The sequence below is a fragment of the Aquarana catesbeiana genome, linkage group LG03 (genome assembly GCF_042186555.1).
Source record: "Aquarana catesbeiana isolate 2022-GZ linkage group LG03, ASM4218655v1, whole genome shotgun sequence".
NCBI classification, from domain to species: domain Eukaryota; kingdom Metazoa; phylum Chordata; class Amphibia; order Anura; family Ranidae; genus Aquarana; species Aquarana catesbeiana.
This window is the reverse complement of record NC_133326.1, coordinates 300631219-300647588: the sequence shown is the minus strand read 5'-3', so window position 1 is coordinate 300647588 and position 16370 is coordinate 300631219. Positions and strand designations below refer to the sequence as shown.

General features: G+C 38.9%; 1 protein-coding gene across 1 annotated transcript in view; it reads left to right on the top strand.

The window, feature by feature from the left end:
- OTOGL (otogelin like) overlaps positions 1-16370 on the top strand; it is a 202821-nt gene that overhangs the window by 178765 nt on the left and 7686 nt on the right. The window contains exons 38-42 of the mRNA XM_073620249.1: positions 5053-5231; positions 8209-8313; positions 10617-10736; positions 11807-11852; positions 14967-15038. Of these exons, the coding sequence (XP_073476350.1) occupies positions 5053-5231; positions 8209-8313; positions 10617-10736; positions 11807-11852; positions 14967-15038 (522 nt within the window). The remainder of the gene's footprint in view (positions 1-5052; positions 5232-8208; positions 8314-10616; positions 10737-11806; positions 11853-14966; positions 15039-16370) is intronic.

Here is a 16370-nt window from a genome sequence, read left to right as displayed (position 1 = left end):
GATTCACCCATGGGGGAATTTTTTTAAAACCATAATGCACTGCATGGCTTTTGAACTATGGCCAGCATGCTTAGAAGGACTAATAAGGGTAAAGACTTTTAGTTCTGATGCTAGATCCAAACCCTTTTGAAGTCAGTGGGAGCCGAGTGTTAAAAACCAATAATGGCCATCATCCAGGATAAGAAGCAACGTTCATTTATCAAATGACATGGGTGACTGTGAACTGTCCTGGGGGAAAAGTACCGATGTAATAACATTTTTTAAAAATGAATTTGGCAGGGAGCAGCAAGGGCAACATTCCTTTAAATAACATGCCTGGGGAATACTCCTAACCTTCCTTTGAAGTGGCTCATCTGTATGATGTATTCAACCTACTACAGCAAAGAAAAAAATTATTTTAAATTGCAGGCAAATGACAGCTTTGGGCGCTTACATCTGTTTGTAAACAAAGCGGCCAGCATTCCCTTCATCTGTACAAGACCCTTATCCTAGATGTGGGTTTGGTATAGATGTCAAAGGAGGACCCCCCCCCCTACACACACACACAGAAAAAACAGAGTGGGGTTCCCACCATAATCCATACCAGGCCCTACGGTCTGTTATGAACATTTTTTTAAAAAAATGGTGTGAGCCCCCTCCAAATTCTATACCAGACATTTTGGGCTTCTGGTATGGATGTTGTGGGAGAACCCCATACAAAAGTCAAGAATAAAAGCATTTTAGGTCCCCTAAAAAATCCACACCTGATCCTTATCTCAGCATATAGCCTGGCTGGCCAGGAAAGGGGACAACGAGCATGCTGCCCTCCTTCTGAACCATACCAGACCACATGCCCTCAACATGAAGGGGCCCCCTGGCATATCACATTGTCCCCTTGTTAGCAGGACAAGAACCACTTCCCAAAAACCCTGGCCTGTAGTCGGGGTGTCTGTAGGATAGGGTTTATTGGAATCTGGAATTCCACCTTTAAAAACAAGAGGGCCCCCAGATACTGCCCCCCATGTGATTGAGGTTTACATAGTGGGGTGAATTTTTGAAGGGAGACCCCACACATTTTTCTTGATTTATGCATGGGGTTCCCTCTTAAAATCCATACAAGCCCTGAAGGGCCAGATATGAATTATGGGGGGAACCTTCTGCATTTTTGTTTAAACTATCCCTGGCCACTCTCTTCAATTGGCTGGGGATTCCCAACCAGTAAATGTATGGGGCTGGGCATCTGCCACTTCCTTAACAACCACTGACAGCAGAGGAAGGAAGCTGTCATATACAGTACAGTAGTGGGAGAAAAACCCGCTACTATATGTGAAGTTTGACTCCTGCTGAATGAGCTAAAAGTTTGAAAGAACACCTGAACAAGTATTACTAGTGTGAATCTGGTGTGAAAAGAATTAAACGTGGACACCAATGAAATAACCTGAATTAAACATACCCCCTCCAAAAAAGAACTCACACTCAAAATAAAAAAAGTAATAGTGCCAAGCAGCACAATAAGATGACATCTCGAATGCCAAAACGCGTTGGGCGGAGTTACAGAACAACTTTGCCTCACTTCCGGTCAGGGCCATAGATAGGATTGTTTCACGGTGCTTGTGTTTTCATTACATGCTTGTAACTTTTTAACCAAATGTGAGTATGTCTCCTATTTTAATACAAATAAATAGTTTATAAAACGGAATTATGCTATGGGCATTCTTCTCTTCTCTATATGGTAAATGGGTGGAACGCTAATAGCAAAATACAGATTAAGCATCTCAAGAGTGCTACACAGTGGCATATACTGTGGCTGCGCAGTACCCTTAGGGGTAAGGCTATTTGGTGAGTGCATTCATAATAGGAGCACGGATAAGATCACAACACCATTATCACTCACTTAAGAAGATAAGAAAAAGCATTTCTGCAAAGCACTGGACACTTTTTAACAAGCACAAGTCACTTTCTTTGTTTTTGTTTATTACCGCACTTAATGCGAAAAATATTGTTTATACTTTTTATTTTTTTTGTGGATTATATATTTTTTCTTTAAATTGTTTATTGTTCCTTAAAATGGTATGTTGATAATAATAGCTTATACAACTAAAATTTTTACATAAACTAGCAGGGGGTCAAACCCTCTCACATTCAACACTTGCGGAACGAATAGCAGGAGTAAGAGCACTTATGCCGTGTACACACGACTGGACTTTTTGACAGCAAAGGTCCGACGGAACGAATCCTCCGTCAATTCAATCATGTGTGGGCTTCATCGGACCTTTGCTGTCGAAAAAATCAGAAGGACTATAGAAATAGAACATGTTTCAAATCTTTCCGACGGACTCGAGTCCAGTCGAAAAATCCGTTTGTCAGTATGCTAGTCCGACGGACAAACAACGCCGCAAGGGCAGCTATTGGCTACTGGCTATGAACGTCCTTATTCTAGTCCGGTCGTACATTATCACGTCCGAATCAGTCGGACTTTGGTGTGATCGTGTGTAGGCAAGTCCGTTGCGTCGGAACTCCGTCGAAAGTCCGTCAAAAAGTCCTCAGTCGAAAGTCTACTTGTGTGTACACGGCATTAGAGGTTGTATTTATTATACACGCCATCAGCACATATCACCATTACCCTGAAGGCATTCAAACCCTTTTTTGAGTGTTGCACTCTGCAGAGGGTGTTAACACTAGCACAAATCACTTTAATTATAGGCAAAAGTTGTCATACACATTTATATATTGTTTCATTGGGAACTTTTTAGCACTTTATTCACTTCAAGCACTTTAATATTTCTCCAAGTGGAACAGCGCCACACCTATACCCTTCCCAATCAATTTATCTGTGCTCCATTCAGGTGGCAGTATTTTTGTAGGGGCAGCAGTTCTTTCTTAAAGTCTTTATCTGCCTTGTACATTTCTTTGCGCGGAATCACACACAACCCTATTATTAAGCAGCACAATAAGCAAAGTTTTCAAAGGCAAAAACCTGTGAAAACTTAAAAGTCCAAAATATGTGCCTTGGGGCAGCAAATGCCAGGGATGATGTTGAATGACAATCGTGGAAATCCATTGCTGTAATCCCCACATGAACCATCGCCAGTGTACAAAATGCAATCTTATAAATAAAAATCATATAGGAATAAAAATGCTTTTCTTTAGTAGAGTACAGGAAGGCTAAAACCCCTGTAATGCCCCGTACACACGGTCGGATTTTCCGATGGAAAATGTCCGATCGGAGCGTGTTGTCGGAAATTCCGACCGTGTGTAGGCTCCATCGGACATTTTCCATCGGATTTTCCGACACACAAAGTTGGAGAGCAGGAGATAAAATTTTCCGACAACAAAATTCGTTGTCTGAAATTCCGATCGTGTGTACACAAATCCGACGGACAAAGTGCCACGCATGCTCAGAATAAATTAAGAGACGAAAGCTATTGGCCACTGCCCCGTTTATAGTCCCGACGTACGTGTTTTACGTCACCGCGTTCAGAACGATCAGATTTTCCGACAACTTTGTGTGACCGTGTGTATGCAAGACAAGGGATTTTGTTGTCGGAATGTCCGAACAAAGTCCGACCGTGTGTACGCCCTATAAGATTTTTATATGTCTGTGTCCCTGTTGCAGAGTTTCTCTCACATCCCGTCTAGTAATTCTGTTGTGATTGTAATTCTCTCTCACAGAGCCCTGGATATCAGAAAGGCCCCACAAAGGTTCTAATCCTTCCAAACTCTATCCAAAACTTAAAAAAAGTATTTGGCAATATATATCATGTGGAAATCAACATAAAATGGTCTCCAGATATCTTTGACACTTTTCAGCTATCAGTGCCTGTGCCAATCAATACATAGATCTAAATCATAACATAAATCCTTGCAATTATGTACACATACAGTATATACCTTAACATACTGTAAAAAAACACTGTGCAAAATCAAAGATATATCGTTTTCTGTATCCCAGTCCACATCCAACAGTGTACTGAAATGTGCTTTGTTTTAAAAGGTCAAACAATTATATAATCCTCTCTGGAAGGTTCACCTCAAACTTGCTCATTCTTCCAAAGCGCATTTGTGAGTTTAGGCACAGAGTTGGACAAGAAGACCTGGCTCACACCCTCCGCTTTAATTCATCCCAAAGGTGTTCTATCACTTATTCATGTCTTTATGGACATTGCTTTGTGCACTGATGGCAGTCATATTGGAACAGGAAGGGGCCATCCCCAAACTGTTCTCACAAAGTTGGGACCATGAAATTGTCCAAAATGTCTTGGTATGCTGACGCCTTAAGAGGTGATTTCACTGGAACTAAGGGACCAAGCCCAACCCCTGAAAAGCAAACCCACACCATAATCCCCCCTCCATCAAATGGTTTGGACCAGTAGACAAAGCAAGGTCCATAAAGACATAGATGAGTGAATTTGGGGTGGAGGAACCTAACTGGCCTGCAGAGAGTCCTGACCTCATCCGAGCCAGGTCTTCTCGTGCAACATCAGTGCTTGACCTCACAAATGTGCTTCTGGAAGAACGGTCAAGTATTCCCATAGACACACTCCTAAACCTTGTGGACAGCCTTCCCAGAAGAATTAAAGCTGTTATAGCTGCAAAGGGTGGGCAAACTAAATATTCAACCCTACGGACTAAGACTGGGATGCCATTAAATTTCATGTGTGTGTAAATTGAGGCATCCTAATACCTTTGGCAAGATAGTGTGTCATTGGAAAAAGAGAGTATCCATAGTGTATCTGCTTATTAGAAGATTAAAATAAAGTTTGATGCACTCACTTTCAATTATGCCAGACAGCATCAGAAAAACAACCATGTATAAGTAAGACAAGATGTGCCGATTCACTTTAGTCCAACTAGGTGTAAGCATGCACTCCCAACAAATGGACGTGATGTCACTTCTACTTGACGGGGTGCATGCTATGCTGAAAATTGTTGGGGAAAATAATCGTTATGCCTAAAATGACATTAGTTCTAATAAAAATGTCAAAGTCAAAAACAATATATGTACAAGATCTGCTATGTCAAATATTGCAGTCAGTGTAATTCATGTTTGACATTTTGTTATTATATTTTTAGAGAAAGAAGAAGTGTGTGTATTCCAGGGAGTTACAGTGTTGCGTCCTGGACAGTCACTGATTCATTATTTGAGTGGGGAAATGTGCTTCACTGTGGAATGCTTACATGAAAAAAATCACACTACTGGATTTTATTCCATGGAAATATTAATGGTGAACTGTTCAACACAATGCGCTGCTGTAAGTATTCATATACAATACATTTTTAGACTGAGCTAATTTTCTTTGCCCCCACGACTTGCTACCCTATCACATGGTTTAATATACAATGCTGTCAGCTACTTAAAAGCAGCTCTGGGCTGTATTTCTTTGGCAGCACTGGCACACAGCCAGAACAGGGCAATATGTGGACTTTGTCAAAATGCAGGATCTATACTTAGGCAGAGCTACTAATTGCCAAGTCACATGTCAAATCAGCGGCAATTGCAGACAATGGCACCATCCTAATCAGAGTGACGCTGCATTTGCGTCATTTCATTTGCATTTGCGTCATTTCATTTGCATTTGCTGCATTTCAAAAAGTAGTTTATGTACTACTTTTTGTGATTTCGGGCTGCAATTTACATTGACATCTGTGCAGAAACCTGAAATCGTGGCCGAAATCGGGACTGACATGCGGGAGTGAAATCGTTCAGCTGAACTCGCACAGCTTCATTCCCGCAGCTCAGTGTGAACCTGGACTCAAAGAACTTTGGTTTAAGACAAAAGTATTCTACACCAACTGGCAGAGCCATTGTTTCTAAAGCTGGGAGGACTGTGAATGTTCCAAGTAGCTGATCACCCATACTAGTCATCTAGAATACTCTGTTGCCTATACCAAGCCTAGTTTGGGACCATCAAGTCTGGACCTGTCCTAGCCACTACATCATCCTGCTGATACTTTAGATACACAAAGAAAGGTTCTTTTTTGTACATGGGAGCAGTATTTGTTTTCAAGATTCAGACCGCTCTGGCTCTACTTATTTGAATGCTCCCACATTTAGATGCTGTAACTGTTAGAGCAATGGGGGTCCCATAAACATCAAATTACATTGTGATTATGTAATTTTCTGTATACTAAAAAAACGTGAAGGCCTATCTACAGGTATTATTAATCAGTTGTAACCACCAGGACCAAGCCATGATCAGAATGGACAGAAACGTTTGAAACTGTAGAGCTTAGTTTATATGGCCATAGAGACACTGAAGACCATAAATGCATGTCTGAGTATAATAATAGTCATTATCACATACTGATAACTCTACTGTTTTGTCAAAGAGGTCAGTGGTTGTATAAATTGGTTATAGGAAGGGCTAAACCCCCCAAATGTAATTTCCATATGTCCAGGATATATTTCAGCTTATATTCCAGGCCAGCAGTAGAATATCTGGTAGATTTTAGGTGGCTTATTTGTGACCCATATGAATCCTAATAGTCATGAATTACAGTTTAAGGCCCACACGGACGATTTAATCAAGTCCACCTGTCAGTTTTTCGGGCGGACCTGATCGGACCCTTCAGTCTCTTTTATGGAGTGGCGGATGTCAGCAGACACATGTCCGTTGACACCCGCCGCCATCTGGTCCATCTGGCGGATCGGATGGCATCGAATGGAAACGGACAGGCGGTCCATTTCCATCTGATTGCCTTATAGAAGAGTTCATTTTAGGGAAGACAAACACAATAATTTACCAATTTGTTTGGTAAAATATGAGACATGAAGTTGCACCGAGCAAATACACAACGTGTCAAGCATTATAATTGCGTGCACCCATGAAACAGTGGAAAAACCCTATATGTTCCATAGGTTACGCTTTGAAAGCCCCTATCAGTTTAACATTACCCATGAGCTCTGGTGCTAAAATTGTTCACCCTGGCGTGCGTGGTGATATGTAACATGTGTAGCCCAATTGCTGTTTTTTTACGTAGGCGCCCCAACGTATGCATTTTGTATGTATGCCTGCATATGTGGGGGTGGGAAGGCTCATTTTTTTAAGTGTGTGTCTTTTCTAACTTATGATTTTATTGCTACATGGGGGCCAATAGACCCCTGTGATAGCATATAGGGACAGGTCCTCTTTGTGGTTTGGGGGGGGGGAAGGGGGCGAGCGGCAGTGTGTGCAAGGAGAGAGGCAGGAGAGGAGAAGAGCAGTGTATACAGTGAGGGGGCAGTGTGTACAGACAGGCTCCCTCCCTTGCCGGCGCTGACTGTCATTGTTGGCTTTTAATGTAATTGCCGACTCTTTTTTTTCTTTCCTGTATAGCGCTAGAGAAGGAGCTGTCATTCACCCGCTGCTAAAGTAAACAAAGGGGCGGAGTCACCCAGTGACATCACCTAAGACCTCAACCCTTTGTTTACTTCAGTGACGGGGCCGAATGACAGCTCCTTCTCTGGTGCTATAAAGGAAAAAAAAAAAGAGACAGCAATTACATTTAAAGCTGGAAATGGCCATAACTACTGGCAAGTAAGGGAGCCTGTCCCCTCACTGTATACACTGCTCTTCTCCTCTCCTGCCTCACTCCTTGTCTGCAGTACACAACACCCCCCCACTTGCATTCAGTCTGCTTTTTTCTTTCCTTTACTTTATGTTGTCAGTGGGTATCCTGATGATCACTGGTTGTTAGGATACCGGCGGACAGAGATGAGTCACTGGTTGTTAGGACGCCGGCGAGTGCCGACTGCTAACAACCAATACAAAAGATGCAAAATCTGACTTGTTGTCGGTTTACATATTTTTATCCTCCGTTACATTTTTTTAACGGAACAAAAATAGGGCTTTGATCTATTTAAAAAAACGACTGTGGATGTTTGCAGATGTAAATGGATAATCATCGAAATGCCCATGTGAAAGGGGCCTTAATGTATGCCCACTGGCATGGACAAAACTATAACAGTAATGCTTTACGCTGAACCCCAAACAAATATATAAAACATCAGTTAATGCAGACATACCGAAAAATCATTATTGTTTTTTTAATTCAAGTAGTGTAAGTAACAACTTCTTGTAAGTCCATGTATGTTAACCTGGGAAAGAGCATCTGGTCTGGATTCAGATGTTTTGCAGTCTACGTTACACAAATGCACAGAATTGTAGGTAAAAATAAATGTTAGGCAACATATGGGGTGAGAGAAAGATCTGTAACAATTCAATTTGCTAAATATGATTTCTTACATAGAACCAGGCTTATATTCCATCTTCAAACAATCAGATGTGCTGTGGATCATGCAAGAATGTTTCATGCACATTCTACAGTGATAATGGAACAATGACTATATTTGAGGTGAGCCTATTGTTAAATACCAATATTTTCAGCTTTTTCTTAATATGTGAATGCGGTGTCAGTTTTAAATTAGCTTGAACTTAATATAGACAATGTATATCTAAATCAGCTAAAGGGCATGTATGTAAGGTAGCAGATTTATACAAATGTTATTGTTAAATATAGCAGCATGGCAAGACTTCTTCGTTTGGTTTTTCCATTGTAGTAGAAGTCCAAATTCAGGCCAGTCTGTGTTATATTCATATATAACAAGGGATGGGTGAACCATCAAAAGTAAATACTGTAAATATCTGTTATGAATTTGCTAATAGATATGCTAAACATAGTTATAGTACTTACATGAATAAGCTTGAGTACATGCATTTATGAAAACTAAGAATAATTTGTAGGCCATAAACCATTGGCTGTGGGCTATTTTATTGAGATATGTGATATTTCTATATGTTAGCTAGGGATTCCTTGATCTGGGGACAAAATTAAGAGGCACATTTTAAATTGCAAGCAGCAAGCATTGAACCTAATTTCTCACGTGGGCATGCATTCTTACTTGTTTGCCACACCACAAGTAAAGTTTTTTAAAACGCACTTTCAGGCTGAGTTCACATCATCGCCGCATGCGGCTCCCAGCAGGGGTCCGGTGCGTCCTGGTTCACCGTTTCAGGTCTGATTTCAGCCCGAATTTTGGGTTGAATTCAGACCTGAAACGGATCAAAAGACGCACAGGGCTCCTGTGCAAATTCGCAGGGAACAGGGAATATCCAATTCGCAATGGTGTGAACTCAGCCTAAAACACACTTTCTTGTTTTGTCAGAACTTTTTTTGTCAGATACATACATTTCAAGTGCATCAAAACAAAAGAGGTTCAATGTCAGTTTGTTTTCCTTCTAAAGCAGCCATGGCCTTAATACAAAAGTGGGTTCCCTGGCAGAAGCTTCAGAGTGAGACTTTGTTGTCTGTGGAAAAGCAGTGTTCTCATTGCAGAGGTTCAAGACACCCTTTTGAGTCAGACTTCCATAGTAGTTCTTTCATTAGCAAAGCCTATGCTCTCCACTAATTAGAGAGTGCTGGCTCTGATTCAGCAGGAAACGTGTCAGACTTCTGCAATGAGGTCACTGCTTCCCCAAAAAGAGCAAGCTGGCAGGGGACAGACTTTTCTACTCTGGATATGACAAATTTGTTGAGAAAATAAACTCTAAAGCTGGGTACACATTATTCAATTTGTATTGTTAAATTTCCTTTAGATTTGCCTTCAACTATGTAGTGCAGTGGCCTGCTTGATTGCATACAATTTGGAAATGTTTCGTTTTGACCCCATATTATATGGTTTTGACAGGGGCGGCCCATCCATTATGGACGCACGGGAGGCGACTCCCCTATCCATCGCTGCCACCCCCCATCTATGCCTCCGGCCCCTTTCAGGACGCAGGGCGCATCGATTCTAATGCAGGGTGGGTGGCTTTTTGAAGCACCGATTAGAGCCAGAGGCTTTAATAGGCTTAAAAATAGGATGGGCTCGGGGAGCTGAGGATGCACTCCGAGCCCACCCAGGTGTGTGAGAATAGGGAATGAATATTCCCTATTCTCACACTGAATCGCCTCTCCACCAATCAGAAATCGCGGGTCTGAGACTCGTTTCCCGATTGGCCGAGAGGAGAAGCGTCCTCAGTGGCCGCCAAGGAGAAGGGAGGAGACAGAAGCCATGGAGCAGGGGAAGGAGAACTGTTTGCACTGTTTGCCACCCCCCAAAAAAAATTCCACCAGCCGCCACTGGGTTTTGATAAATCTAAAGGAATGTTGTACAAGAAAATTGTATAATGTGTAGCCAGCTTAAGACTTTGCACACCTGGAATGTGTTTAGTTGATTTAAACTGAAACTGGGATTGGGCTTTAAATGTTAGACCTGGCTAGCCCTTATTATATTTAATCAATTATTATTTTATGAGAGTGAACCATTTTATTTGGTCACCCCTACACGTGATAGTGAAGGCAATTTGGGCTACGGTGGTTGTAGTGGAGGGGGCATTTTATTTGTGATAGTACATTAAATACAATATTGTCTAAACCATTAACTATACATTTGAAAAAAAGTAAAAAAGTTTTATATGTCTAATGAACATGACTAAACTCCCGTTATTATTTTGTTATATATTTTGATGATTATTTTGGCATGGCAAAATGACCCCTGGACATTAATCTGTACTTTCATCACATCCTCTACATAGTTTTTTTCTAAACCTTCTGATATTTTAACTTTCTTTCAGAAGCAACTTAATGTCTTTTACAAAGAGTGATTTTCTTTTCAGGTGGGCAACTCGTGGATTTCTAACTGCACCAAGTACGAGTGCACAAAGACTACAGTAGGTGCCATGATACTGAGTTCTAGCGTTGTCTGCCCTCCTTTTAATGACAGTGAATGTCTAAAGGTTTGTGTTGTCAGAGATAAATGCTTTCATGATTTACTAACACAATTAAACAGATAGTGTAGCTATGTAGTAACTACAATGTATGTATATTTTATGCTTTTTAAACTTTTTTTTTAAAGGGGTGCACTGTTTCACTCTAGTGTAATATTTTGATTGTAATAAACATATTTGTAAAATATCGCTGAAAAGCCTGTTCTGCATTTGATGATTCCCAAAAGTGCTGAATCTGTTTTTATATCCATTACACAGTTATGCACAGGCAACTCTATGCTCTAAGTAGTCTTTACAAATTGACCCTGCTGTGTTCCTACAGTAGTCCTGAATTTGTGTTTAGAAATACCATATGTGGTCAAAGGCTGGCAGAGCTGACTTGCCCTAATAGCGCAGCTTTAGCATCATGCTTAACTGCTTAGCCTCCGGAAGATTTACCCCACTTCATGACCAGTCCACTTTTTGCGAAAAGGCACTACATTATTTTAACTGGCAGTCATGCAATGCTGTACCCAAATAAAATGTATGTCCTTTTTTTCCCACAAATTGACAATTTTTTTAAAAAAAAACAATATTTTTTACTTTCTGTTCTAAAACATACTCAATAAAAAAATTTAAAAAAATCAAATTTCTTCATAAATTTAGGCCAATATGTATTCTGTTATGTTTTTGCACCGCTTCAGTTGGAATTCAGAAAGTTGTAATTAATACAAAGTATATCAAACGCTTGATAGTGCCATTCATTAAGCAAAATAAGCTATAGCGATGTCTAGATATATTTGTCTATTTGCTGGTAAAGTAGGTTTTAATCCAGATTATTATCAATATAGAATAAAGCTGGATACACACTATACAACTTTTGTTGTTAGATTTCCTTTAGATTTACCTTCAACTATGTAGTGTGAGGGCCTGCCTGATTGCATTAAAATTTATAGTGTTTAGGTTTGACCTCATATTATATGAATTTGGTAGTAAAGAAAAAAATCTAAAGAAAATCGTATTGTGTGTATCCAGCTTAACCTTTGTGGAAAAAATGTTGAGCACATTATTTTTTGATTTGTATTTTCATTTTGTTTTAGAATGGCGGATCTGTTCAGACATATAACGATGGCTGCTGCAAGATATGTAAGTGCAATAAGCTGCATTCTATGCTAGTTTCTGCTTTGTTTTGGAGAGCTCTGGTTCATTTAACTCACCTGCTGGGTCATAAGGAAGGGAAAAGCATGCACTGGCCGCCCCAATCAAGTTGTCCTTCTTTAACCACTAAAAACTCACAGGCCCTGCTTTTTTTCATGGCTGACTACTTGGTGAATGATTTAACTTCCTCATCATTCTGGAGTATAACTTTAATGTGTCAAAAACAAATATAATAAAAGAGTATCAAATACACATTAAATGTGTAAAACATGTTTGAAATCTTTCTGTACTCCAATAATATAGAAGCCTCAGCGTATTTTCTATAGGACATTCAAATAAGAATAGCCAGTACACATAGACATAAAAAGGGTTGCACATTTCAAATACCCACGAAGAGCTCCTCAAACACTAACAACTAAACATTTTAACCCCTCAGTAGGCATGAGTGGTTTTATTTCCTGCACACATTCAATGCATGAAGTATTGTACACCTTTCCTGGCTGTAGCACCCATCCTTAGTAATGGAACTCTACAAAGAAACTCCTTGCATTACCACCATTCCTGGAGCAAGAGATTTGAAACACAAGAGCTGGAAGGAAGTACAGTGCACCTAGCTTTTGTGTAAATAAACCCTTAAAGTCCTCCCTGAAAAATATCACATAAGTAATATAACATATTATTAATTTAGATTCTCAAAAAATGATTTGATTAATCTGAAATGTAAAATATTGTAAAACCAAGGTCTAAGATACACTAGGATTAGCATATGACAGGCAATATCTATCCCTTGGAAGTTAACAAACATATAATAGGGTGTAAAATACCTGACATCCTATTTCCTGATCTCAAATTCTGCTTATGACAAATATAATTTCCCATTCAAGTCAATGGGTATCAACTTGTAGCATACAACAGGGTCAAATGTGAACCTGCAAATAAAGAGTACCACACACTTAAGTGTGAGCCATCTATGCAGTTAGAGCCACATATTACGGACTGTATGTTATTAATAGTATACTATAAAAGTCAACAAATCAGTGGTGCAGGTAAGCCCTTAGCAAACACCATGAGGTTGATTTACTAAAGGCAAACAGGCTGTTTGCTTTGCAGGGGAATTTTCCTTAGTTTAGTGAATGTGATGGAAATTCACTTTGCAAAGAATATCCAATCACATGCAGGGAATGAAAAAACAGCAATTTTGTTTGCACATGATTGGATGATGGAAGTCAGAAGAGTTTCACCTCATTCACTAAGGTAAGGGAAAATTTCCTTGCAAAGCAAACATCCTGTTTGCCTTTAGTAAATCAACCCCCTTGACATGTGCAGTCTGACTATAATTGGTATATGTAGGGTTAATTCTATAAGAGTGAAGCAAGGATTCAGTGATGTTAAACTGGTGAGTGCTAAAAAAATCTCCTTGACATTGAGAATACAAGAAATCCTGAAACAGTGCCGAAAATAGATATAGCAAATAATTTAATCAGACATTTTAACTGTAATGATCTATTCAAATAAAATGCTCATCTCATTTTTTTTAAAGATGGACATTTTTATATAACCTATTATCTTACTAACAAGATTCTATTTTAAATTTATTTTCTTCTTTTTTGTGGTGATTGTTTTTTTAGCTTTAACTTCATTATGGACCTACTTCACTTTTATGGAAGTCCACCATACTGGCGATGTTGTTAAGTGAATAAATAAATGCTGTTTTATATGATGTAGACCATTATTGTTCACATTTAAAAACACTGTAAATCATATACAGTATCACATTTGTCTTCATTTAGTTGGGTTCATTTACTAAAGTAGTACTACATTTTTACTTAGTTCAGTAAAGCTGTATTCAAGTTCATACAATAAGATGTAAGAAGAAAATCCCTGTTTAAATGTTAATTTGCCCTCAAATGATTGAACGTTCAAAGTTAAAGTGTATGTAAACCCTATCAATGAACATCTGTTATACTGTATGCTCACTTTTGGTCTGTCATATATATCTTTGAAAGCATTTTGTTCTATCTCTCAGTAAAAAAAAAAAAAAAAAAAAGGAAAAATGAAACCCACTGTTGATCCTGCCAGAAATACAGTGAGCTCACATGTTCATGCATACTCTGCAGTCTTATCTAAAGCAGTGTTATCAGCCCTGTCCTGTTCACCACTGTGAAATACAGTACATCTCCCTTTTATGTTATGGAGGTGATGAGAGAATTAGGTGTTCTATAGTTCAAATCGGGAGTGAGCAGCTTAATGTGACAACTGTGCTCCACCATGGATGCAATACAGTGTGTCAATGTTGTTGCCCTAGTGCATCACTAGCAGGATCACCAGGTAAAAATAGCAGATAAAGCCTGGAAAAAGAATACAACTATAGCTACCATATCTAAGAACTATTAAGTCTACATTTCATTCCTGTTCTTGGATTTAGATACACTTTAACACAGGTTCTGTTTCCTAATTGCAACTTGTACTCCTTTAGTAAATACCACCCCTTTTTTCCTATATTTTGGCATCAGTACATTTAATTAGTAGATTAGATTATTGCTTAAATCCCTAGTAATTGCAGTAGTTCCAAGCGATAAATGCACTGTCAATAAATAAAATGCTGGCATTTTCAATTTTAGAAAGGCAAGGTTATACTTCAGAAGAAAAGCTACTTTCATACCTAAATATGTCTTTGTAACATGCTACTTTAACAGCTTATTCAAATAATAACTAAAAGCATGTGCTCGGTGGGTAGGCCATCACACGTAAGAATGTGGGTTTGCAGCAGCTGTAAGGGTTGTATTGGGCAAGAAACAATAAAGCTTTCATTAAATGCATGCAGAGTGAGTTCATGTATTTAATTCTTACCTTGCCATAAGCACTTTGCAAAAAAAATTTTTTTTTAAGTTTTATTTATTAGCTTGGCTTCGGAAGTAAGTCAGGAACTTCTGGTGTGATTCTTTGACCTAAAAAAAAACTGTATTATGAACTTTACTTGACAATACGAAGATATAAATAATCATAAATAAACACTTGGCAGTGTAAGAATTAATGAACATGTTATTTGTGTCAAAATGTTTAATTTGTACAAAAATCTTATATCCCTAACAATTCTGCCAGGTTCTGGAATGGGTGTATTACCCTTTACCATTACCCCCGTAGTTCCTACTGCTAAAATAAATTGTGAACCAGGTACTATTATTATTTCATGCATTTTACTGTACGTTACTAACTGTAATGACTGATTTTATAGTGGTACGTGCCTTAAGCTTTGTGCTTTTTGCCTAAAGAAGTACTGTCAAATTTTATATAAATTTAAAGGGTTGGTAACCACAATCACAAACCCAAAATACTATTTTATGGATGTTTGCTGCAAACATTGACTCACCACCAAATCAAAACGATCATGTTTTTTTACTTATTAATGCATGTTATTTGATGATCATATTACAGAAGTCAAAGAGAATTTACCCGCATACCAAGCTAGTAGTATAATTCTCCAAACATTCCCAAAAGTTCCATGTTGCTAGTAACTGTAAAGTCAAGATGTACAAAATACCATATTGTTTCTTTTCACATGAATATTATGTTATCTTTCAGTAAAATAAAATTGGGTTTTGACTGCCAGTAATTTTACTGCTGCTGATAAATGGTTGTTACAGCCAGGACGGGATTAATGTGCAACTAAAAACCTAAAGAGTCAGGATGTCATTGCTTTTAATTAGTAGAGTCTCTAGACCTTTATAACCTTGGCCTTGTCCAGCAGCCAGTACGCAACAAGGTTGATTTATTAAAAGAATAGAGAATGTTACTTTAGCTTAGTGAATACAGTGAAGTTGTGCTTTTGTCAATCAGCCAATTATTATTTGTAAGGCAAAATCCTGTTTTTTTTTCCTTTACCCTGCACATGATTGGGGTTTCAAAGTGAACATAACTCTTTATTTACTAAGTAAATGTATGGTACAGAAATAAAGTATAACACAAGTACCCTGTAAAACAAAACAATTATCACTTAGCATTCTGGTGGGCAGTGAGTGCAATCTTCAGTCTCTTGAAGAGCTAGGAACGCCATAAATATCCATCACGTCAGATTCTTGGTCCCTTGATAAGTGCTGTGGTTCCTACCATAGGCAGTTATGTCATTGGTCCAATGATGAGGAACCACCGCTCAAGGTGTGAGTGCTGAAAGTCTAGTGTAGCTTCCAAAGCTGAGGTGCCCGCCTGGCTCGCCTCTGATATCAACAGGGAAGAATGGGTGAATGGCTGCACACTCCAGAAGGATGCCAAAATCTTTATTGTAGTGATCAACATATTAAAGCATATACAGCACAGCGAGCACCAGGAGATAAAAATGTTAACAATTTTCATGCAGATAACAACGCTTAATCATAACACCGTGTCATGATTAAGCGCTGTTATTGGTGTGAAACAAGTTAACATTTTTATATCTCCTGGTGCTTGCTTCCGGAGTTTGCAGTCATTCACCCATTTTTCCCTGTTATGTCATACCTACTCTTCTTTGTA